The following is a 25029-nucleotide window of genomic DNA, read 5'->3' on the forward strand; positions in this document are numbered from 1 at the left end:
GTCAGAGACCTTCCTAATCTGAAGTTTACTTTAGATGCTCTTTGTGAAGCATGTCAAAAAGGAAAGTTTTCAAAAACTTCTTTCAAAGCAAAGAGTGTTATTTCTACCTCCAGGCCTTTGGAACTTCTGCATATTGACCTTTTTGGACAAGTGAAAACGGCTTATGTCAATGGCAAGAAGTATGGATTAGTCATTGTAGATGACTACAATAGATGAACATGGGTTAAATTCTTAAGATACAGGGATGATCCATATTATGTGTTTTCTACCTTCTACTCTTAAGTGCAAAACGATAAAGACTTTAGAAATGTTAAAGTTAGAAGTGATCGTGGTGGAGAATTTGAAAATAAATATTTTGAAAAACTCTTTGATGAAAATGAAATTTCCCATGATTTCTCCTACCCTAGAACTCCACAACAAAATGGAGTTGTAGAGAGGAAGAATTAGACTTTATAAGAGATGGCAAGAACCATGATCAATGAGACTAATATGGCTAAGCACTTATGGGCAGAGACAGTCAACACAACATGCTACATTCAGAACAAGATATCTATAAGACCTATTCTAGGTAAGAATCCTTATGAATTTTATCAAAATAGAAAACTCAACATTTCATATTTTCACCATTTTGGCTATGATTGTTTTATGTTGAAGACTAAAAACAATATGAACAAGTTTGATTCTAAGACACAAAAGTGTATCATGTTAGGATACTTTGAATGCTCTATGGGATATAGAGTATACAACACAACAACACAAATTATTGAGAAATAAATTCATGTTAGATTTGATGGTAAACTTGACCCGGAAAAGTCAAAGCTAGTTGAGAAGTTTGCAGATTTGGAGATCACTTATTCAGGTTCTGAAGGTAAGACTTCAGAAGCAAAAGATGCTAAGGCAAAAGACTCTGAAATTATTCCACCAGAAGTTGTTGAGTTCAGACTCCTATGAGGAATCACAGACAAAGATCCTCACACTCTGAAGAATTAATTATGGGAGATAAAACTGAATCAATCAAAACCAGATCCTCATTCAAACCTTCTAAAGAGACGCTTATGGGATTGATGTCCCTCATAGAACTTACATATATTGATGAAGCGTTTATGGACACTTAATGGATTCTGGAAATGCAAGAAGAATTGAACCAAATATATAGAAATGATTTATGGACTCTTGTGCCTAGACCCAAAGGAACGCATGTCATCAGGATAAAATGGGTCTTTAGAAACAAGTTGAATGAGCAATGAGATGTGGTAAGGAACAAGGCCAGACTGGTTGTACAAGGCTATAGTCAGCAAGAAGGGATTGATTACACTGATATCTTTGCATTGGTTTCCAGGTTAGAGTCTATTCGCCTCTTAATTTCTTTTGTTGTTAATCATAATATCATCTTGTATCAAATGGATGCTAAGAGTGCATTTATGTATGGTTACATAATTGAAGAAGTGTATGTACACCAACTTCCTGGTTTTGAAAATCATAAAAAACCAGATTTTGTTTTCAAACTTAAGAAATCCTTGTATGGTCTGAAACAAGCTCCTAGAGCATGGTACGAAAGACTAAGCAATTTTCTTTTAGAAAACGATTTCACTAGTAGGAAGGTTGATACAACTTTGTTTTGTAAATCATTCAAAAATGATATTCTTGTTGTTCAAATTTATGTGGATGATATCATATTTGGTTCTTCTAATGCTACTTTGTGCAAGGAATTTGCTAAGTCTATGCAGGAAGAATTAAGATGAGTCTGATGGGAGAACTCAAGTTCTTTTTGGGAATCCAGATTAATCAAAGTCCAAAAGGGACACATATCTATCAGAGTAAATATACTAAAGAACTTCTGAAGAAGTTTGACATGTCAGAATGCAAGATAACGAAGACTTCTATGCATCCAACATATATCTTTGAGAAAGATGAAGTAAGTGCAAAGGTATAGCAAAAGGTATACAGAGGTATGATTGGTTCTCTCTTATACTTAACTGCTTATATACCTGACATTTTAATTTAATATCTTCTTGTGTGCTCGCTTCCAATTATATCCTAGAGAATCTCATTTAACAGTTGTTAAGAGGATCTTCAAGTATCTAAAATGTACTCTTAACCTTGTCTTGTGTTATAGAAAATCAAAAGAGTACTAGCTAATGGGTTATTGTGATGCTGATTAAGCTGGAGATAGACTTGAAAGAAAAATAACTTTTAGAAGATGTAAGTTTCTGGGAGACAACTTGATCTCATGGTCCAACAAGAGACAATTAACCATAGCACTATCAACTGCAGAAGTTGAATACATTGCAGTTTCTAGATGCATAACTCATATGCTCTGGATGAAAAGTCAGCTAGAAGATTTTCAGATATATGAGAGTAACATTCCTATTCTCCGAGATAATACTTCTGCTATTTGTTTATCTAAGAATATCATTTTACATTCTAGAGCTAAACATATTGAGATCAAACATCACTTTATATGTGACTATGTTCAGAAGAGAATTTTAAATTAAATTTATTGATATAAACCATCAATGGGTTGGTATCTTTACAAAACCCCCTGCTGAAGATAAATTTGTTTTCATTCAAAATAAAATAAAAAAGAATTTATGTCCAGAATGAAAAAGATGATTATCTCAGAATGTTTAATTTCTCATAATGGTTCAATGAGACTCTAAGATTTTGTTTCTCTGAACAATTGAGTCTTTTGAAGTGAGAAGGTTTCATGAGCTCAGAAGTATTCAGTCAGAACTTCTTTGTTAAACGTTCTTTATTCTGGATATTGAATAGTTATTGCATTAATTAGATGTCAATCAGTCTTGGTTATTGGATCAGTTTTTAAGACAGTTGTCTTAGAAAGATGAAACACTTCTAACAACTGGGTGACACATTGGGTAAAGAGATTTCTTATAATTAAGTAAAATCTCTCTACGCACTCCCCTTTGTCAAATTTATTACACTGTTCAATATTTTGTCATGATTGCAAAACCCTTATAAAACCCGCTTCACTCACATTTCACACACTTATGCTACATTTCTCCTACACTTTCTCTCTTTCAAACCAAAAATTTCTATGTAACCCCCTAAACCTTGTTATTCATTGTCATCATGGATGAATCTCATCAACAAGTTCAACAATCTACACAAGTTACTCAAGAACAGCAAAAAAACTCAACAACAAGATCAAATGAAAGAAGGAATTCAGGAGCTTACTCTTTTTACTCTAGTCACGCAATTAGAAGTTCTCTGTGAGCTTCTTGTTGATTTTGAAAATCTCAAGGTTAAAGGTTTTGATTTGACTGAAGGAGTTAAGGCTCAGGGCTTGGAAGGTTACTTTAAACATCTCAAAGGATATGTTTATACTGAGTTAGTGAAGCAATTTTGGATTTTTGCTACTACTACAAATCTTCAAATTACTTCGTTCGTGTAAGGGCAACAAATATCTATTTCTGAGAAGTCAATAGCTAAACTTCTCAACCTTGATGGCTATGGGAAAAGATGCTTTGAGATGTCTGCCAAGAAGTCAAGAATGGATGAAATTGCTATAGTTATTTTCCAGGATGGGAAGAACTTCTTTAACACTAAGAATCTTCACAAACATCTAAAGGTTTGGTTCAAGATTCTTCTGGGGTGCATTCATGACAGACCCTTAACAAGTTCTTCTGACTACATCAACAAAGATTAGAAGTACGTGTTATATTATCTATCATCTAGGATCAAGATGAATTTGTCGTATATACTCTTCAAGTATCTGAGGGAGATGGTCAAAGAAATAAGAAAGAATCCCAATACCAATCCAACCAATAATTGAATCAACCATCACTACTACTGTTCCAATTATTTCTGAAACAACAATAACTACTTCCCCAATAAATAAAACAAATAATCCACCATAAATACCACCAACATTTCTCTCCCAAATTTTAACCTAAATGATAACAAAACTTCTGATCAAACCCCCACTATAATAACTGAACGACCATCTGAACCAACACCACCACCAACTACTAAACCAATCCCCAATAACCATCAATCACAAGACTCTTCTTCTAATTCAATCTTTTCCACGTCATCTTCATTCACACTAACCATCCTTGAAATACATGCCTTTCCAGAAGACACACCAACACCACCATCTCCACCCCCTTAACCTAACTAAATAGATGAACCTGTCATTGATGCTTTCATGGAAAGTATCACAAATAATGAACCCTCAACTCCAAATTCTTCTGACGAACCCATAGACATCTCATATGATACTGAAATAGAATTTGAACCTAAACCTTAACCCATCATTGACCCTAAGGAGGTTGATGATTTAGTTCGGAAGTTCAAATCAGAGGCAAATGAGTGTCTACACTATGTAGTACAAGATTGCACAGATTGTGTCAATCTCGCTCAGAGTGATATCGCATGGGATGATTTCAGAAGATGAATGAAGTCACACTCCTGGGAGTTAAAGGAATTATGTTATACAACTGCTCATAGACAAGATTTTAGGACAACCTGTCTGAGGTTTTATAGCCTCTCTTGGAAATATTTACTCCAATAGCTCTTCCCCCTCCAAAAACTGCGGTCCCATAATCTATCACTTTTGAAGTAGAAGTTGATGTTATGGTCACTCATCCACCTATATATGAAATAACAATGTATCTGGAACAAAACCAATTGTGGATGTTGTAGCGGTAAATTCGTGACCATCAAACTATGGATAAGTTTAACGTCAATAATACCAGAGTCGTCACCGCACTTTTATTGTTTCCAAAGAAAAAGGGAAAAGTACGAACAAAACCCAAATATAAGAAGTTTTCAAATCAAAACTAATAAAATGCCAGAGATTACAGGTAAGGGGGTTGGTTACACAGAGGGAAGGTGTTAGCACCCAAAGTGTCATAGGTACTCCTAGGAAGCCCTTTTTTATGTATGTATGTATTTTTGGTATAAAAGATGTTTGAGAAAAACAGAATGTGGGGATGAGAAAAGAGTTCATTGATTATATTTTTGTGTTTGACAAGACCTTCGGACTTGTGCCTACGTACCAACATAAAAATGAGGGATCAAAACCTCGTAGTTCGTGGTATAAATTTCAAAATGAGTGGATTGCTTTTAATCAAAATTTAAGTTTAAAAAAGGCACAAAGGGCCCAAAAGTTTGAATGAGTGTTAGTTCTTTTTGTCTTTTGAAATTTTAAGTCAATATGGTTAGTTTCATTTACAATTTTGGTTTAAGAAAAAAGTTTAGAAAAGACAATTGCATAAGGCCAAAGTTTCTAGTTTACAATAAAGTCTAAGTTTTAAAATCACAAGCAAAGAGAGTTTTTGAAAAGGGAGAGAGATTTGGAATTTAAGAAATGAGAGGAGATGAAGAGACTAATCCTAAGCATAAAATTAAAAGTTAAGAGTTGAAAAGATCTGACCAATGAGATGCAATCCAATAGACAAGAATGTCATATAGAAAACCCATTTCCCCTTTGGACTTTGAATCAAGCAATAATCAACAAGCAATTAGCAATATGAAGGGGCAAGGCATAAAATAAAGATAGCCATATCCAAGCAAGGAAATCCCATAGCTAAACAGTCTTCTTTGCCTTCTTATGCACCAGATGAAATACTCCTTGATTAACTCAGAATAAGACATTAGACATAGGTTTAAAGTATCAGTTGCATCAAGACCATGTAGCAGATGAATCATGTGGATCCCAATATTTGCATCAAATGAAAGCTCAAATCAGAATAACTTAGTCTCAGAAATGTTGGCATTGGCCAAGTCCTTTTGCATATGGAATGTTGCCTAATTCTAAGTCCAAAAGTTCAAATCAAACCCAACAGTCGACACAAACATTTTTTTAGGGTTTTTGTTGTTTATTAGGTATTTTTAAGGTCCTAAGACCACAAACACAAACAAAATACACAAGCATATATATACAATCACAATATATGGCTCAAATGAGCAAAGTGAAAATGGCATAAACATAAACAAGTTAAATGATATGTAAAATTATAAATGAAATGGTAAATGACTTGAATTTAAATTTCATAAAGTAAATGACTTGAAAAATAAAAGCAATATTAATACAAATTAGTCAAATGTTAGCTGGTTAGATGTTAGTGATGTTTTGCCTTTTAAATGATTAAGTCATTCTTTGGAGAACACTCAACCCTCTATTCATAAGCATGAATCCTTGAACCAAGACATCTTCCAAAGGAAGGAAAGAAGGCCAAGTTTCCACAAAATACCATGAAAGGGGGGAGACTTACAATCTCACTTACTAGAATGTTATGCCTTTAGGGTCAAATTTAGCTCTATGTTAAGCAATCGTAATTGGACTATAGAAGTCACAACTATCTGAGGTCGGACAATAAAAATTTAGGTGCTAATGCATGTTAGAGATTTGGTATGATGAACCAAACTCCTAAAAAATACCACACACTAAAAGAAAAGATCAAAAGGATGGACCTATCTCATCTATACTTGTATTGGTTCATCTAACACAAGGTTATTGATGAACCAATTAGCCTTAGGATATTGAGAATTCATTTGTCAATAAAAAGGATGAGACAGAATGGGATTGAAGATGAAGAGGGAGGGGAGATGAGAGAAACACAATTTGGTCATGGGAGGAATTTTATCAAATTAAAATCATTCATTCATTTTGGGAGATGAAATGTACATTTCATCAATCCCCTAAATCCAATGATTTTAACTTAACAAAAGTCAAATCCACCTTGACTAAGGTCCAAACACATAGTCAAACATCACAAGCCAGTAAGAATGGCTCAACATAATTTCTATACAATTAATCAATTAAAAATCAAATTAAAAATGCATTTAAATTAAATTAAATTTTTTCAAAACCTAAAACCTCTTCAAAACACCAAATAAATGGCCAAGAGATTTATCCTAGGTCAAACAAGATCAAAGGACCTTAGAATTTTTTTTTCATAATTTTTAAAAAGTCAGAAGTATTTTTAAACAATTAAAAATATGCACAAAAACAATTAATTCATGAAAAATATCAAAATTAATCCAACAAAAGATTTTAATTCAAAAAATGAAATAGGAAAATATTTAAAGTTTTTTGGTGAAAGTCCCATATTTTTTGGATTAAAAATGAAATTAATATGAATTAATCAAAATAAATGGATTAAACATAAAAATCAAAAAATCAAAAAAACAAGGGCCATCAGATCTCCCTCATTAATTGAGGTGGCAAGTCTGATGGCCAAGTGTGCGCGTTCCACAATGGTCCTTAGTCAATACGCTGCAGGCTTGGTAATCATAATAGACGCTTGAGATTAAAACAAAATAAATGGACCATGTGGTTGAGGGGTGTGACAACACATCATCGGAGCTAGGGCTCCGGTCTTCTTCTCCGGTGGACCTCACCGGACTGACCCACCATCAACCATCACCAAAATGAAAAACAATGACATGGATTCAAAGAAAAAATGCTCAGGAGCTTGAATCTGACCTCAATTTTCTCCAATTCCAAGTATATAAAAAGATACAGGGATTTGAATTTTGAGGATCATGAACTGAGTTGCTTCGATTTGACCTCAAAGCAACTCAATCTTCTTGCCTACTATTGGTAGGACTTCAGCCAACCAAAAATTACAAAGAATAGTGAAGAATTGAGGGAGAATTGAAGAGATGAAAATTCTTAAAAATTACCTTCGAGGGAGCTTCAAATTTGCTTGATCTTGATTCCAATTGTGCTTGGCTTTGTTTCAGAAGCTTGTAGGAAGTGATTAGGATCAAGAAATGGCCTGGACTCTTGGAGTTTCAATCTAAAAAAATATGGAGATTTGAAGCTCGATTTTCAAATGAAAACCTTCAAGATTATCCTTTAATGATGAGGGTTTAGATTGCAGGTTCAAAGCTTGGGCATGAGGTCCTCAATTCTGAGCAATGAGTGTTATATTTATAACTAAAGATATTCATTTCCACACACTTCCAAAAATTACCAAATTTAGTAATTCTCTTTGCATGCTTGCATGGGCGTGTGATAGGCCCATCAAGTGATGTATTAAGGTCTAAAAATGAGTGAGAATCATGCTGAAATCATGTCATGTGGCCATGCATTTGTGTAGGAAATGTGGAAGTGAAAATAATCCAAATGGCACCTCACATTGCACCCATGAACAAGTCCTTCATTCTTTAGCTAAATGAGGTGATTTTGGACTTTTTAGAAAGGTGAGATCAAGGGGAACGATTTTCATGTTGAACACTGTTTCATTTGAAGCTTAGATCATGATGAATTTTGAGGTGGAAGTTTGGGAAATCAAACATATTTGAAACTTTTCTAAGTCCCAAGTCAAATGTTCACTTATTCCACCTTGAACAACTTTTTATATGGACTTCAAATAAAGGAGTTATGCATTTTAGAAGTTGAGGAAAATCACTTATTCAATGGTATTGGTCCAAAGTGACCTATAGTCTTTCCTCTTGGCACATGCATTTGTAAATTGAATTTGGACTTCCTTCAAACATAAAAGTTGAAGTAGACATATTGAATTTGATCATGGAATTAGAATGGTTTTCATCTCATAAAAATTGAGCAAGTTATGATCTTGGGAAGTTGACCTTCAAACTAGGATTCAAACAAAATGACCTATAATCTTTCACCATAAAGGATGACCTTACAAGCAAAACTAGCTCTTGACTTCAACATGAAAGTTGTTTGTAATGTCATTTTGAGTAACTTTGATTTTGGAATCATTTTAATATGACAAAAATTGTAGGTCATAGGGTCTAAAGAACCCTAGTTTTAACTAGTTGACTTTCTCTGGTCAACCACCATGAACCACCTTGCTAGCTTGATATTCTATTGACTTTTGGGAATCATGGAGGATCATATATGCATAAGATAATTTAATATGAAGTATCCCTTGAAATATTTGATCAATTGTTAAAGAAACTTGTTGAAGAAGTTACACAAGATAACCAGATGAATTAGGGCTTCCAAGGTAAACAAACTCCAAACTCTTGATGATTTCTTGATCAAAATGATATATGAATAACATAGGGATCCATATATGATGTCTAGAGCCAATGTGAACCAATTCTTGATTGAACTCCTTACATTGAGGGTCTAAAACCCTAGATATAAGCTTGATGGAGCATGGGTGAACACACACACTACCTACAAAAGTAACAAACTATACATTGACATATTTTTGGTATTTTGGTTAGTAAATAATGAAAAACAAAGTATGATACAATCAAAAATGTGTTTGCTGATCTCTCCCAATGCAAACCCAACAAATGAGGGGTAAGAAAGATGCCAAGGTGTGATCACAATGCTAATGCATATGATGAGATAACATGAGGGACCTTAGGGTAAAAATTTGGGGTCTTACAGATGCTGAAGACTCTGGTTCATAATCCATTTCCTTGGTGCTGAAGACTATGCAAGAGCTGAAGAATGAGAATCAAGTGGTTAGATCTCGCCTGGATAAGCAGGATGAAATGTTCAAGGAACAGGGTGAAACCAACACCAAGATTGAGGAAATGCTTCATGCCATTTTGTTCAGATTACCACCCTACCTTAGAAAATCTTTTAAAAACTTATTCTTTCTTGTTTTTTTGTTTAAGCTTTATTTCCTGTATCTTTATCTTTGATTATTTTGGATGAAATGAAGTTTCTTTTGTGTTTTTACTTTGCCTTTATCTTTCTACATTTTCTTTTTGATTGATTACAAAGGGGGAGAATAGTGGATATGATTTTGATACTTATACTTATTTCCTTTCTGAAACCCAAACATTGATTCTAATACTTCTATATTTTCTTAATCCGTGAACTTTGATTAAGTTCACCATTATTGTTAAATTTTTCAATCAAGTTAACGAGGTTATTCAGAAGTTAAAATCTTTCAGAACTTCATGATCAGAAGGCATCAACCAGGCATATATGGTTTTTACACTAAGATCTGATTCATGCAAGTTTTCAACCAGACTTTGATACAAGAAATTGAGAATTTCTAATCAAGTTCTGATACAAGTTCAATCAAGACGTTGACAATATAATTCTTTTGATAACCAGACTTTCTGATATTTAAAATCAAGAAATATCAGAAGATATGTTAATCAGGCTTCCTCGTTCAGGGAAGTTATTTCTTTCATACTCGTTGAAATATTTTATATGTTAAAATTATTTCAAGTCTTAAACTCAGGGGGAGCTTGCAAAACTAACTTTGAAGTTCTAAGTTAAAAAATAATTTTAAAAGTATAAAATTCAGGGTGAGCTTACAAATTTCACTCTGATGTATTTATGTGATTAAACCAAGTAAAAATTATTCATCAAAATTTATGGTTTTGCATCATCAAAAAAGGGGAGATTGTGAGAACAAGATTTGGTTCTGCATCTAGCCTTATGATTTGATGATAACAATTTATAGAATCTTAGAGAACTATTTTGTACCCTGATCAATTTGTTTAGTGTGAAGATACTAGATATAAGTTCTGACTCTGAATGAATGACATGTGATGTCATCAGATTCTGAACCTAGTGCACTCTGACTTTGAGATATGTGGTTTACAAGATTGTCAAACTCTGGATTCTATATTCAACGCTTCTGACTTATGCTCATCAAAAGCTTTGTTACTCTAATTCTTTTGACGTCGATAAGCTCTGAATCCTTGCTCTCAATAAATTTTGTTCATACTCTTCATATAATATATTTTGTGTGATAAACTTGTTATTCATTTATGTATTATGATTTTTTAGAAGCATTTTGTAAACACACTTTATATCTCAATTAGTTTGATTGTATTTTCCTTTAAAGACTAGGGTTTAGTCAGAATACTCAAGAAGACACTGACAATTGGTCTTTGTGTTGTAATCAAGTTTGGTTATAGAAGATTAAGTCCTTGTTGATAAGGCGAAATCACCTTGGCGGGTGGGCTAGAGGTAGCTTAGCTAACAGCGAACTAGGAGAAAAATAATTGTTTCATTATTTTTGTTCTTTGTTTTATGCTTGTTATGTTGGGTAGAAAAAGATTTCATTTTTAGAAACCCAATTCAAACCCCCATTTCTTGTGTTTCTCGTCACCTTCAACAACCTCTTATAGAAAAAGAAATGTCAATCAGGCTGAAAATCTAAACAACGATAATAATTTGAATGAATAGGTAGTTAAGATGCCTAGGCCTGATGAAATATTTAACATCAATTTAACTTTGATTCCTGTTATCAGTCAAATACAACCTAACCTTGTAGGAACCCTTAATGCTCAAATGTCATATTCTAACACACCTATTTATGATTTCCCTGAGATTTTGTCTCTCCATCAATTTACTTACACTACATCTATAACCACCCCCTCATATAAATAAAGAAGAAATATGTTTTAATCTCATAGGGACAAGTAATAATGGATTCTTACAAAACAGTTTGGATAATTCCATAATACATTCAATTACTAATAGTGTCTTGCAGTTCCAATACAGCAAATGAAAAATAATAATCATGAAGTGATGAACATGTTAACCCAGAAGATGACTACCATGTTTAATCCAATCATAGAAAACTCCACTACAACTTATTAAATACTAGTCACTCTGATGGATCTAATTGCTAATATATTGGAGGCTCCAATAGAAAATGCTATTAATAATACAATGTCAAATAACAACATGTCTCACAGGATGCCTGATCACCCAATTCCTTGAAAATCATTTGTTAACCCTTGAAATATAATAATGATGAATAAGACTTAGAATATCGATAACCTTATTCATCAAATTAGGTATAACTAAAAATGTGTTCATGTTGTTCACTATCTTGCCTCCAAATTTTGTTTTTAACTGGGGGCATCTAGTAAATTTATTCCATAAACATCCTTAAACGAGAAAATAAAGTTAATATTGTAGATTTGGCCAAAATACAAATAAAGGACATGAACATATTGATGGTTACATTTGTAGATTTAGGATAATAAAGGCTATGTGCCTAAAATGATCTCACAATATAACTTAATACAAATGGTTGCGACATATCTGAATTGTAGTGTTCAAAAGGAAATGGTTAGCCAACAACTTCAATATATGATGCAATTGGTAGATAGTGTTGAAGAGATTGATCAATTGAACCTTGAAAAGAGAAAGAGTTCCTCTAAAATACAAAGGCCTTTGTATGGCTTTAGTAGAGAGAAAGAGTTTATCTAAAATACAGATACCTTTTTGTGGCTTTAGTAAAGAGTGAAGAAATGTTAGATGAATCTTACAATGAATTTTGTTCTCAGAGCGTTAATCTAGTTGAATTGAAACTAGGGCAACCCTGCAAGTACCGAAATTTAAAACTCATAGAGTCAAACACTAGTTCAAATTTCAAGAAACAAAAATATACATTTGATATTATTAGGTTGGTCAATTTATTTTGGTTTAATACCATTTTAACCTCTACCATATAAGTGCATTTTTGATTTATCCCCTTGTAATTTTTTTTGTAAAACTAACATTGTCATACGAAGCTTCTATTATTTTAGACCATGTGAAATTGTCTATGTTAGTTTTAAAAAAAACAATTTTACAAGTTTAAAACAACAAATTCTTCATATGGCAAGGTTAGGTTTACAAAAAAAAATTATAAGGGGATAAATCAGAATTCACCTATATGATAGGGGGTAAAATGGTATTAACCCATTTATTTTTATATCTTGTTGAAAGCTTAACAAATATTTTTAAGCGAAAGCCGTAAAATTCTTTATCCTAAAAAAATAGGAGGGATAATATATTATAAAATGCATAACACGTTTGATCATCAGACTAATTCATGTACTTATAATAATGGTTCCAAGAGAAGAAGAGTTTTAGAAGTAGGCATCCACTTACAGTGGGAGGTCCTCTGATAGCTAGTCAATACTTTTATTGCAACACTTTAAACCCTAACAAGCATCAAATTAATAGATCTTAACAATGTTGTTAAATGCCTCATGTCTATAAACACCCAATTTGGAATAAAAAGACATGTCTCAAACTCAGATTTATAGGGCTTAACATGCTCGGAAGTGTATCAGAATTATGAGAGTAACAAAAAAGCATGAACATCGTGACTTAATTGAAAGGTGACAATAGGATCACAATATCATTAAAAATTATATAGACACGGTCACCATGGTGGGAAGTTCAAAACTGGTAGAATATGAAGATGGAGAATAAGTTTCTGATAAGTTCAAAACCATATTTGTTGATGTTTCGTAATATATATGTGACATGAATGTCATCTTAGTCTTTCTAGGGGAGTATATTGATAGAGTCTTCGAACTGAAGAAATTAGAGGAACATTTCCAAAATACATCTCTCAAAGAGATTCCATGTGTGATAGCATTATGCTTCTAGAGGAACTCATAAGCCTATGTAAAATCACACATCCTTTAATCATCCAAATGATCAAATGAGAATACATTTGAAACCTTTATGTTTCAACACAATGTTTTTGATTGACCTAAGCTCAATACCACATCTTCAAGGCTACATAAGCCTACACTAACCACCTCTAAAGGTGCACACAATTCAACTTAACCTATTTAACATGTCTTTTGTTCAATTTTCCTTGATTACTATGGATCACAAACATTTTAGAAAACAAGTAATATTGTCAAGTTTGTAAAGTCATAACCAAGGCATATAATTCTTTGTCATAGGTGAAATAATTAAAAGAAGGACATCTCAATATTTCACTAAGATAAGCTATGAGGTATCCCTTTTGCAATAAAACTACACCTTTGCTAATGTTGAAAGCATCACATTCCAACTTAAAGCTAAGATGTGAGCATTAGTTAATCTTTTTTTGAGCTCTTGAAAGCTTTCTCTTGTTTTTTTTGTTTCCTACTTAAATACCACATTTTTATTGATCACACCATTTAAAGAAGAATATAATATATAAATTTTTGTTAACAAATCTTCTATAAAAACTAAGTAGTCCATAAAAGCTTGCACTTCACTCATATTTTTAGGTTGAGCCAATCTTTGATTACCTTTTCCTCGTCAACTTTCATTCATAGGAAATTTATAACAAATATAAAAAAATATTGCCAAAAGGGCATTTTTGTGTCATTTGAGAGAAGTTGCGGATTAAAAAAGGATTTGTCAAATGCTCAAGATTGAGAACTCGAACTTGAAATTTATAAAAGTTGGTTTAAAATGGTTACAAATGTTGTGACAATTATGCAAGGAGAGAGTTGATTTTTGATTGTCTATAACTTAGAAAAAAAACTCTCTATTGTTAGAGGAGTTAAAATTTTCATTTAAAAGTCTATCTAAAATGTATGTTACATGTCATTACACATAAAAGATAACAATCTCAATTTGGCATGGTGAACATGAATGAAATGTGTTTCTCCCCACTATTATATATATATATATATATATATATATATATATATATATATATATATATATATATATATATATATATAATTTTTATTGCTTTTGTTTTATAGTTCTCGTGACTGCTAAAAACATAAACTATTATTAAGTCATTCAAACGTAACAAATACTTAGACAAATAAACTTATCAACTAAGAATTCAATTTGATCTAAATTAAATCCTAGATTGATCCACCAAGTTTGTTTGTTGGAAGTAAAAATATTTATCCTCAACACAAGTGTTTGACATTTTAATATCAATTGATTTATTTTCTTAACAATGATGAGTAAGATCAAGTTGAACACCAATCTCTTATCCATGACATATCCAAGCTTCCACCTATAATTGACAGGTTCACCTTAACTGTTGACCCTTCATTATTGTCGCCACTGTGCAGACGTCCCCTCAAATTGACCTTCATATTCCAAGAAAATAAAACAAAAGAATTTCTTGTTTTATCTGAATCAAATTTCACATATTTGCCTAGTGTTTTGATGTTGATGTGAGAAATGTGTGACACTTTCTATTACGTGTAAGGTTCAAAGCTTCAAACCCGAAGTATTAAAATCTCCTCGAAGTCAACAAAAATAGTTTTCCATTAAAACATTATTGATATTCCTCGAAATGTTGCTAAACCAGAATTCAAATACACCACGAGTGATAAAATAGCTAAAGAAAGTTACAAATCTAAAGAGAAGTCATCTGAAATGGTCAAAGGAAAAACTTGTGAAAGCGGCGTGAAGGGTGATAAAGTGGTTAAATGTTACGTAGTGCTCATACAAAAGGGAGTTAATCTTCAATTTTCTATAACAAGAGAAAGGATCGAATGCGAATTTCATTTCCATTAAAAAAACATCCAAAATAGATTACACATCTATGTACATTCAAAGATAACAATTTCACCTATTTGATGATTGCTAATCACATACATCTCTTCTTATTATTAGACTCCAGTAACGTAGTCTTTATTTCTTTTACTTTTCTCATGCACTTTTATTCTTTTTTTTTTTTTGCATTTCTTTTATAAAGATTTATTAGCTAAGAATCCCAATAAACTATAACACAAATATTAGAGTGATCATCCGATTTATTTGTTAAATGTGTATAATTTATTATCAACAAATTAACACTTAAATGAGATATAATGTAATTAGTTTATGTCAAATTTTCTATAACTTATAAATCAAATATCATAATGTCTTATCGTTCTAGATAAATAAATATCAATAATCAAAACAATGATAATAATTTAAATAAAAATGAACAAAATGAAAATTTAAATAAAAATATACCTTATAATAATTTAAATAAAGATGAGCAAAATGAAAATTTAAATAAAAATATACCTTTAAACAATTTTAAAAAATAATCATTTGTTTATTCATGCCCACCTCATCATATATTGGTAGTATTTGGTAGTTACTCATTAAAAAATCATTTATTGGTAGCTAGGACTAGAAATCCACCTTTGAAGATTCCAAACAGGCAATCGCATCCTATGTGTCCATTTTTCATTGGTTCTTTCCCTTCATATTATGCACACATCAATTGATTCATTATATTAAATTGAAATCCATATAAGAATTTAATTGAAATACACTATCAGAGTAAAAAGATTTTATACCGTCAGTTAATCATAGGCGTCGGATATTAAAAAAAATTTGACTTTTATTTTATAAATCTATAAAGTAATACAAACGGATGATGATGATGAATCGACGGTATAAAACTTTTTACAACTGACAATATATAATAATTAATCTCTACGTATAAATGTAAATTTTAAATTAAATTATTAAAAAGAGAAAGGAGAAAAGTATATTTAAGCTGAAAGTAATTTTGTTAAACGAGAAAAAACCCAAAAATTAGAAAGAAAGAACAGAAGGAATTGAATAGACGCAAGTTTCAACCGAAAAGAGGAAAAAAAAATCCCAGAAATTTCCGAAGAAGAAAAGTTCGTTGCTTTCTGCTTCACTGCCAAGATGAACGGAGGCCCATCTGGTTTCAGTGCGTTTTCTTCCCTTCTGCCACTTCAATTTTCGATTTTCAGTTCTCTTTTTCACTTTTTTTTTTGCAATTTTTTTTCCGATTTGCATTCAAACTCAAATTCAAATGCTTTATTATGATTGTGTTTCACAGCAAATGCTCCTGTCACAAGGGCTTTCATCATCGCCTCAGCGCTTTTCTCAATCTTCTTTGGGATCCAAGGTCGTTTCAACACTTTGGGGTTGTCGTATCAGGTACCGATTTGAATTTTATTTTTTTCGATTTATTTTCATGTAATTAGATTAACTGTATTAGGTATACCCTCATTTTTAGTTAATATTTTTGATTTATTTTAATTTTAAGTAGTATGGAATGAATGGTATGTCGAATTGTGATTATGTTATAGGGTTAATCTTAGGTGAAATTTCAATTGGTGTGGGTTTGAGCTTTTATGCCTTTACTATGTAGATTTGAATTGTGTTTTTCTTCTTGTTGTAGGATATTTTTGGAAAGCTTCGCATTTGGAAGTTGATTATGTCGTTATTTTCCTTTACATCAACACCGGAGTTGATGTTTGGATTATATCTGCTATATTACTTCAGGGTATTTGAGAGACAAATCGGTTCCAATAAATACTCAGTAAGTAACTTGTTAGTTTATATTTAAGATTTGATTGCAATCGTTATATATGTTTTCAGAACAAAGTTCAGGCTGATGTAATGTTTCTTTTATGTTTGTAATTACTATTCTGAATGTAACTTGTATGGGGTTTTGAAATCTCTTATGCACCCTTTATGCAGGTGTTTATTGTGTTCTCTGTATTAGCTTCACTACTGTTTGAGGTTTTTGCTGTAGCAATTTTAAAAGGTATTCTTCTTGGTACCTCTTAACTTTGATCAATCTTTTTATATGCATGTTATTTTATTGTGATGTATTTTATTCCATACATACATTTAGTTGTACATATCATTTATGTTCTGTTAGTGTCGCGAGTTTTCTTGGTAGTTGGTATCATCTTATGATATTTTCTTTATGTCTTTTTTGTTTTCTTTTTGCGTTTGGCAAACCTTTTCAAATGCTGATTTAGTGAGGAACCCATATGGGGGGATATATGGTTATATGTTTATGAGGAACTTACCTTTAAATGAAATGTTAATATTGATACAACTTAGAACTTATAAAGAGGGAAATATCTTGGTTACAAGCAAAATATCAATGAAAGGGTGAAGATTTACTTTCACAGGTTGGTAGTTGGAGGCCATAGGACTTTATTGCACTTAGATAGGCTATTCACCAGAAAGAAGGGCTAAAATTACACCTTTTATCCTAGGATTCAGGAGTCTGGGGCAAGTGAATTATCAAAGAGAATAGACAGTTGCCAGGTAGTTGGACTAGATATTTTATTTATACATGAGAGTCTGAGATATAGATTGGAAGAGGATAGGACTGTATAAGATTACTCACATCAAATAGCTGTTTAATGAAATTGATATCTAAGATGATTTATGACGAGCGAGGTAGAAATACTTTAATCCATATCTTTATGAACTTGACTTCCAAACTATGCAAATTATAAGGAATTTATCTCATGAACTGTATTATGAAGTTGCGGAAAGGGGTAATTAGTAGAAATTACGACAAGATACACTACAAAATCTTAATTTGATTTTTTACCGAGGAGGTTGACCACAAGAACAATTTACTTGTCGTGAAGAGTGAGAGAGATATTGGACAAATAAAAAAGACCTATCTTCAGCATTCCATAGGTACGGGTACGTACTCGGTACGGGTACTGGTACGGAGTACGACATTTTTAGAAAAATTAAGGTACGGGTATGTTAGTGTAATTTTTTAAAATACAATTATAAAAATAACAAAGGTGTTATATTGTTTAAATAACAACAAAAACATTAAAATTATAAAACAATTTACTTAAAAAAAGTTAATATCTGCACAATAACATAAATAAATTACACTTAAAAAATATTCATAAATCATGATATCATTAAAAAGAACGGTGATGGGTTCTTATATGAATTTGTGAGTGACAATGAATTTATGAATAGAATAGTGAAAGAATGCCGTAATTGTATTATTGCGGATGAACAATTACATAGAAATAGCAATGAAGAAAATAACAAACTGATAGAGAATATCTATCAGCCCCTAAGTACACAGTGCTTCCCTCACCAAGATGGTGATCCTTAACCCTAATAGAATAATTAGATACCTACTTCCCTCCCTTCCTTTCCTATTTTATAGACACAAACTTAGTTGATTATTCTCTTCCCTATTTTATCGTAACAAACTTCTATAATTATTATAATAAACTCCCATAATTATAGTAACAAACTCCTATAATTATTGCCTCTATTCTTTTACTCCTTGACCCCTTCTTCTAGTATAGACCCTAGGTCCATAGTTAAGGCCCACCTCGTCATCTATATCTCTATCAAACGGCTTCTAGTTAAAGTTTATCGAGAGAAAGGCTAACAACTTCAAAAATATCAACTACATCAAATAGATCTCATTCATCTCCACCAATATCCCACATTTTTGTTGCTCCAACATTATAAACCTTAATATGAGAAGACAGAGATTTGTTTAAACAAAAACTAAATTTCCGGCCCTCTTTAAATTGAGTTTATTCCTTTTCAATGAGTGAATAAATTTAATTGTGCTCCAATTTCTCTCCATAGAAGATGAAGAACTTGGTTGTGAAAGAACTTTTTTTATTTCTAAATAGAATAATTAACCTAATTTTTACTTAGGAAAAAAAGCCCAAATTATATCATCCGAAAAAATTTAAAAAATTTGGGTATGTGGTACCTAATGTGTACCGGTTGGTGTACCAACTTAAAAAAAAACAAAAAAAATTGGTACGGCTTCGCTAATGTGTACCGGTTGGTGTACCAACTTAAAAAAAAACAAAAAAAATTGGTACGGCTTCGGTGCGTACCGTACGAGTACCGGTACCCGGTAAGTACCTGGTACCGGTACTTTATCTAAAATGGAGTACCCATGCTTCAGAGCCTATCTGACATGGCTCAGGCCCTATTTTTTTATATATATTTTTTGTAATAAGCATACAGTAAGTTATTGTTAAGGATCAAGAAGCCCAGTAACTGTTGTTAAGAATGTATTATAGAAAGAAAGGGAAGGGGATTGAAACCTTTAATACTTAAAATATTGAGTGCAAATAGGGAGAAGAAGTCATGGTAGGAATTGTTTTGTTGAAATTGTAATAGCAGTGTGAAGGGAAATTCCATTGGAGAGTCAATAGAATTTTAAATCTTTCCTTCTTTTTTCTCTTTTCTGTACTATATCTTCGCTCTTTTCCTACCAAGAGAAGTATTATGGAAGACTCAGAAAAATAAAGGATTTTGTATTGATTATATACAAGCAATCAAAGGTATGGTACATAGGATCCTGAGTAGTTTGAGAACACATTTCTGGGGATTGAATCATTCCTTCTTTCCTCCTAGTATATAGGACTATGGTTTAAGACGTGAGGTGTTGTACAAAACTGAATGCTAGCCAGTACAAAGCTTATTGTGAAGATGCAAATGTTATGATTGATGAGTGCCCAAACAAGACAAACATGATCCAGTGGGAAAGTACTTCTGTTTATTTATTGTTGTATTCCAATAGTTTCTTGACATGGGGCTGCAGCCTGTTTGACCAAAGGCCAAGATTTTGTTTTTTGTGGCTCCAATTCTTCTCTGTTAAATTGAATTCAGGCATATTGTGCAGTGGATACATACCTTATTATGTATTTTTTATGCCAAAAGTCTTTCACATGATGAAATTTTTTGGAGATAAAACAACTCTTAGGCATACTCCTGACTAACATCTTTAGACTGCTGCATCTGCATTTATCGCAAGGGCTAACATTATTCATCTGGCTCTGAAGTCAGAAATGATGTGACAATTGACAATATTGTAAATACCAAATCAGTGTTGTTGAATAGCGGCTTTATCGCTATAGCGGAATTTGAACAAATTGGTATTGTTCCGTGATACGCTATTTAGTATAAAATATTGTAAAATAGCGGTTATAGTGGTGCTATAGCATTGTTGAGTAGCGGAATTTGAACAAACCACGATATTCTGCGATCCACAATTGACAACTCTGTACCGAATCATCTTCATCTGGAAAGTAGTTCTTTTGAATGTCTTAGAATGTGTGGGTTGAGCCTAACTCATCCCTCCATAACCGACTTGGAAGGTGAAGATTGCCCCCACTTATAATATAAACACAACACATGTCATATCTCTAAGCAATACACTAAATCCACTCCTTCAAACCCAACACAATGCTGCAATTTAGGCGACTAGGAGTGGGCCGCAATGAAGGTGGAAATTCCAATAGAATGTATGAAAAGATATTTGTTTCGTGGTGATACAAGTACTATAAACTTAAGCTTTAAATTTTCCCAGCCCTGTCTTACCTTTAATCTTCAAGTACGAGCTTGTTTTTGTATTCGAATCCAATCACTTATGATGAAATCGTTCCATCAAGTTTGAATGGTATATGCACAACCTGCCTTATTATACAGTGCCAAATAGCCCATGCATATTATGCAAGAATTTGATGGAATAGTTTACAGTGTAACCTGGGGATACTGATTTTTTTTTTTATAATTTGATGAAGCAATTTGTTGCTCCATATTTTATATTTAAGTCAGTTACGTGGCTTTCTGGACCTTGATATTTTAAGTTATGACCATTTGTTATTTTTAATGCAGTAATGTTTCATTCTTATTTTGAATGTGTTACATTCACTCTTTGCAGATCCTTCAGCAACCCCAGTCACTCCTGGACCTTATGGCCTTATATTTGCTTCGTTTGTACCCTTTTTCTTTGACATTCCCGTTTCGACACGGTTCCGTTTATTTGGTTTCCACTTCTCAGATAAGTCATTCATATATCTAGCTGGTCTTCAGGTTAGTAGAACTTATTTATGGGTGCTTATATAACTTAGGCATGTCTAGAACCATTCAACTCATGAAAACTAATTTTGTTGCAGCTTCTACTGTCATCATGGAAAAGGTCCATCTTACCAGGGGTGTGTGGCATCCTTGCTGGTTCCTTTTACCGTTTGAATGTTTTTTATATCCGCAAAGCAAAGGTAACTTTATGTTTGATGTTTGAGGTTTCGTTTTATTCTTAGCAACTATGTTTTTATGGACACAAGCTTTCCCAAAGGAATATTCATGTACAAATATATGGTCAGAATTTGTTGACATGTAAATCAGAATCAATCTTACTCCAGTTATATCAACTTATTGGATGAATATTTCCTAAACATCAATGTTGGGTTGGAAGCTTTGATCGTTCATATCAAGCTTCTATAATTTCATATTCATTCAAGATAATTTTGTAATCCATTCATTAATTGATATGCTTCAACATTTAGATTAAAATGAAATATTTTTCACACTAAAGCCCGTGCCAACTATTTGATGCCACACTTAAAGTTGCTAGAATTAGAGGTGGCAAAACAAGCCCGGCCCGCCAGGCATTCCCGTTTTGCGGGAATTAATAATAACTTTTGCAGTTTTTAGGTTTTGGGGGTGCAAGGCCCGCATGCTCTCCCCACCCCGTCCTCATTTTTTCGCGGGACAGGCCAATGTTTTAGGCCCACACCCTAAACTACACCCGCACTGCCCCATTTTTGCCGACTTTTGCACGGCGGGCCTAAATGGGGCGGGCGCCTGTTTGCCACCCCTAGTTAGAACTAAAATAGTTTGGTAAGATCAACTTATCAATTACTGATAATTTACTGGTCAAATTGGTTCTCGTCATTTCCTATATCAAGTTTTATACATATATTAATACTTAAACAATATCAACATGTTAATGCAAATGCAATAGGTGCATAGATTCATTTAATCTACCTTATGTATGGAGTTACACACATCATGCAATCTTGAATGCTAATTGCAAACTATTTGATCGCATAATTGTAGTTGTTGAACTTTTTAAAGTCTAACATGCAAAAATCATAATAAGAATTACCCCACCCATGGCTTTATAATCAGTTCCATTCAACATTGTTTCTTAGAGGTAAAACCAAATTTGAAATCTTTAAGATATCAGTGGAGTGTTGTCATGTAGCAGCTATAGTGGCACTATGGCGCTATAGCATAGTCGATTTTGGTGAGGCCACTGTGAAAACTGTGTCGCTATCATAGTTTTGCTATTAGGGCATCCGCTGTTCCAGTTTCTGCTAGCTGATGGTAGTGGCAGTAGTAAGAAAAGGAGATAGGACCTATTTTTTAAATAGAAAAACTGAAGAGTCAATGAGCTTGGCTCGTATAGTCACTGTTATATGTAAATCTATCAAAATGTAAGCTATGCTCTGCCTCCGTTCCCTTCATTATTTGTATGCAACAGGCCTTTTATATATATAATTGATTTCTTTCAATTGGCGTCCCCTATTAAGCCTGAAACGCTATATGCTATTTCACATAGCGAATTTTTGGTGTTCCGCTATTTGTTGCAATCTGTTTTTGATAACTTTAGTAGATGCCAAGTTTCCTTCTTATGAGAAGCATTAGTTGATTGCCTGCCTCTAAGACCCACTTGACAATTAATTCTTGCAATGCATTTTGTAACTTAGCAAATCCATCATCATTCTTCATGGACACTACATAGATTTAAGACTAGGTGCTGGCTTCCCTTTTAGCTGTAAAATCAAACGCAAGCTGGGGAATCATGTTCTTGTTTAAGATATGGTTATAATAGTTACAATTGCGTTTAGCTATCAATAGGACTCAATTTTGTTCTTCCTACTTGTCTACATGCAAGTCTGCTATGTTGTCTATTTACGTTCTTTATATTACCTTCAATCATCTATTATTATTATTATGAAATTTAATAACCATGGAAGAAGTCAGCATTTTTATGATTAGACTGGTGTTTGTTATTTTCATTTTCTAGTTTGCTCTACTTTGCCCTATACATATTTAAACAACTATGCAGCATAGATTATTAATTTCAAATGATTACTGGAAGTTTTTGTCATTACTTTTGTGTGCTTATATGATCTTACATTACAGTTCCCGGAGTTCATTTCATCATTCTTTTCACGAATTTCCTTGCCATCTATGGGGACTCCTCCACGCACAACACCAACGAGGAATGTTTTGGGCAATGTACCATCCTACCCAGCTCACCAAATGGAGGCAAGTTTTACTTCATGCTTATAACTTCTTCTTTTTTTGGTTTGATTCGCCCATCTTTCTTGACTCACAAAATTTGCCTGAGATAGATGTGACTCGATCCACATCCACCTCTATAGCCAGAGTACATAATAAGCTTCCATGTAATATTAACCTGGATTCTTTTTGCAGAGAAACTATCATGCTCCAATGCATTCTGCAGTAGAACCATCGGAGGACTCAATTGCGACCCTTGTTTCAATGGGATTTGACAGGAATTCTGCAAGACAAGCCTTAGTGCAGGCAAGAAATGATGTGAATGTGGCGACAAACATCCTACTGGAAGCACAGGCTCACTAATTGCATAAACAAAAGATGGATTGTTCTGGATTGATAGATGGAAGGCCATTCCACAACAAGTATTGGAAATTTACTAATTTTCATGGGAGGATCGAGGCATTCATCTTATCATCTTCCTCAAATATTCCACCTCCTATTGAGGATCATTTTTCCTACCTTAACTTGAATCTTTAGATATATCCATTTTAGTACTGGTGTTAATAGATCATTGAGAATTAGGAGCCTGTACAAATTACTTGAAACATATGGAGAACATGCGTATAATTCTACTAGAGATATTGTTCTATGCAGTTTTTGTTTTAACTCATTAGCAAACAAAGCCTGGGAAAATGTCACTCTGATGTGTTCTGCTTACTTTCTATTTGAGTTTTCATCTATTATCACCCAATCCTTTCACGCACTAAATAAATCTAAATCAACAATATATTTGCGAAGGGAAATGTGAGATTTTTTAAAAAATTAAATACTAAAATAACTATTTTTTCAAACTATTTATCAAACTAATAATTTTTTAAATGAAAAAATTACACGTCAAAAGTAGTAGTTAGGACAAATGACACATGCATTGTATTTTTGCACTAAGACAACAACCCTAGTGGCACATGCATGTACCTGTCGTCAATGTGACATATGCTTAAAAAAAACTATATGCACATGCTTTAAGAAAACAGCGCCCTGTTGACTGGTACACGCTTTAAGAAAACAGATACATCACAAATAGTTTCAGCACTCAAATAAGGAATCCAAAAGAGAATGAAACAAGGAAAACGATTAAAATACTTGCGACATAGGCAAATCAGAATAATGGCAACACCTTCAAGAAGCAGATCTAGTCCATAATAATATAAATGAAGAAAAGATCAGAGAGAATTAGAAGCACACGAACAGAGGGAAGAGAAAGCTTAACTTAGAAAACTATGATGATGAGGATTGGCAATTCAAAAAAATACACAAATACTTGAAAATGATTGAATATCAAAGGAATGTGATTACGAAAGGTCAAAATGTTACAATCACAGGTCAAGAAAAAAAATCAAAGGAATGGAATCATATGGGATACCAAAATCCGGAGGAAAGGAGAAGTATAAACTGATATACTTGCAATAATTCATGTGTTAGCTTGTATATATTATGTGTTTAATCCTTCTCTAGTGGGTGGAAGTTTGACA

General features: G+C 32.8%; 1 protein-coding gene across 1 annotated transcript; it reads left to right on the plus strand.

Moving 5' to 3' along the window:
* The first annotated feature begins 16177 nt into the window (after window positions 1-16177).
* Window positions 16178-24214, plus strand: LOC127126444 (rhomboid-like protein 20). Its single transcript, XM_051055373.1, has 8 exons — window positions 16178-16355; window positions 16488-16588; window positions 16833-16973; window positions 17135-17201; window positions 21129-21280; window positions 21364-21465; window positions 23399-23524; window positions 23693-24214. Exons 1-8 carry the CDS (start codon window positions 16331-16333, stop codon window positions 23858-23860), a joined length of 882 nt encoding a protein of 293 aa, XP_050911330.1. The 5' UTR covers window positions 16178-16330; the 3' UTR covers window positions 23861-24214.
* Window positions 24215-25029: the final 815 nt, after the last annotated feature.

The sequence above is a fragment of the Lathyrus oleraceus genome, chromosome 3 (assembly GCF_024323335.1).
Source record: "Lathyrus oleraceus cultivar Zhongwan6 chromosome 3, CAAS_Psat_ZW6_1.0, whole genome shotgun sequence".
NCBI lineage: Eukaryota > Viridiplantae > Streptophyta > Magnoliopsida > Fabales > Fabaceae > Lathyrus > Lathyrus oleraceus.

What these genes read in the sequence shown, in the direction of transcription:
- LOC127126444 (XM_051055373.1), top strand. Translation starts at nt 16,331, where the DNA reads ATGAACGGAGGCCCATCTGGTTTCA. An exon ending in CGGAGGCCCATCTGGTTTCA is followed by an intron (nt 16,356 to 16,487) that starts GTGCGTTTTCTT and finishes TGTGTTTCACAG; the next exon opens with CAAATGCTCCTGTCACAAGG. An exon ending in CTTTGGGGTTGTCGTATCAG is followed by an intron (nt 16,589 to 16,832) that starts GTACCGATTTGA and finishes TTCTTGTTGTAG; the next exon opens with GATATTTTTGGAAAGCTTCG.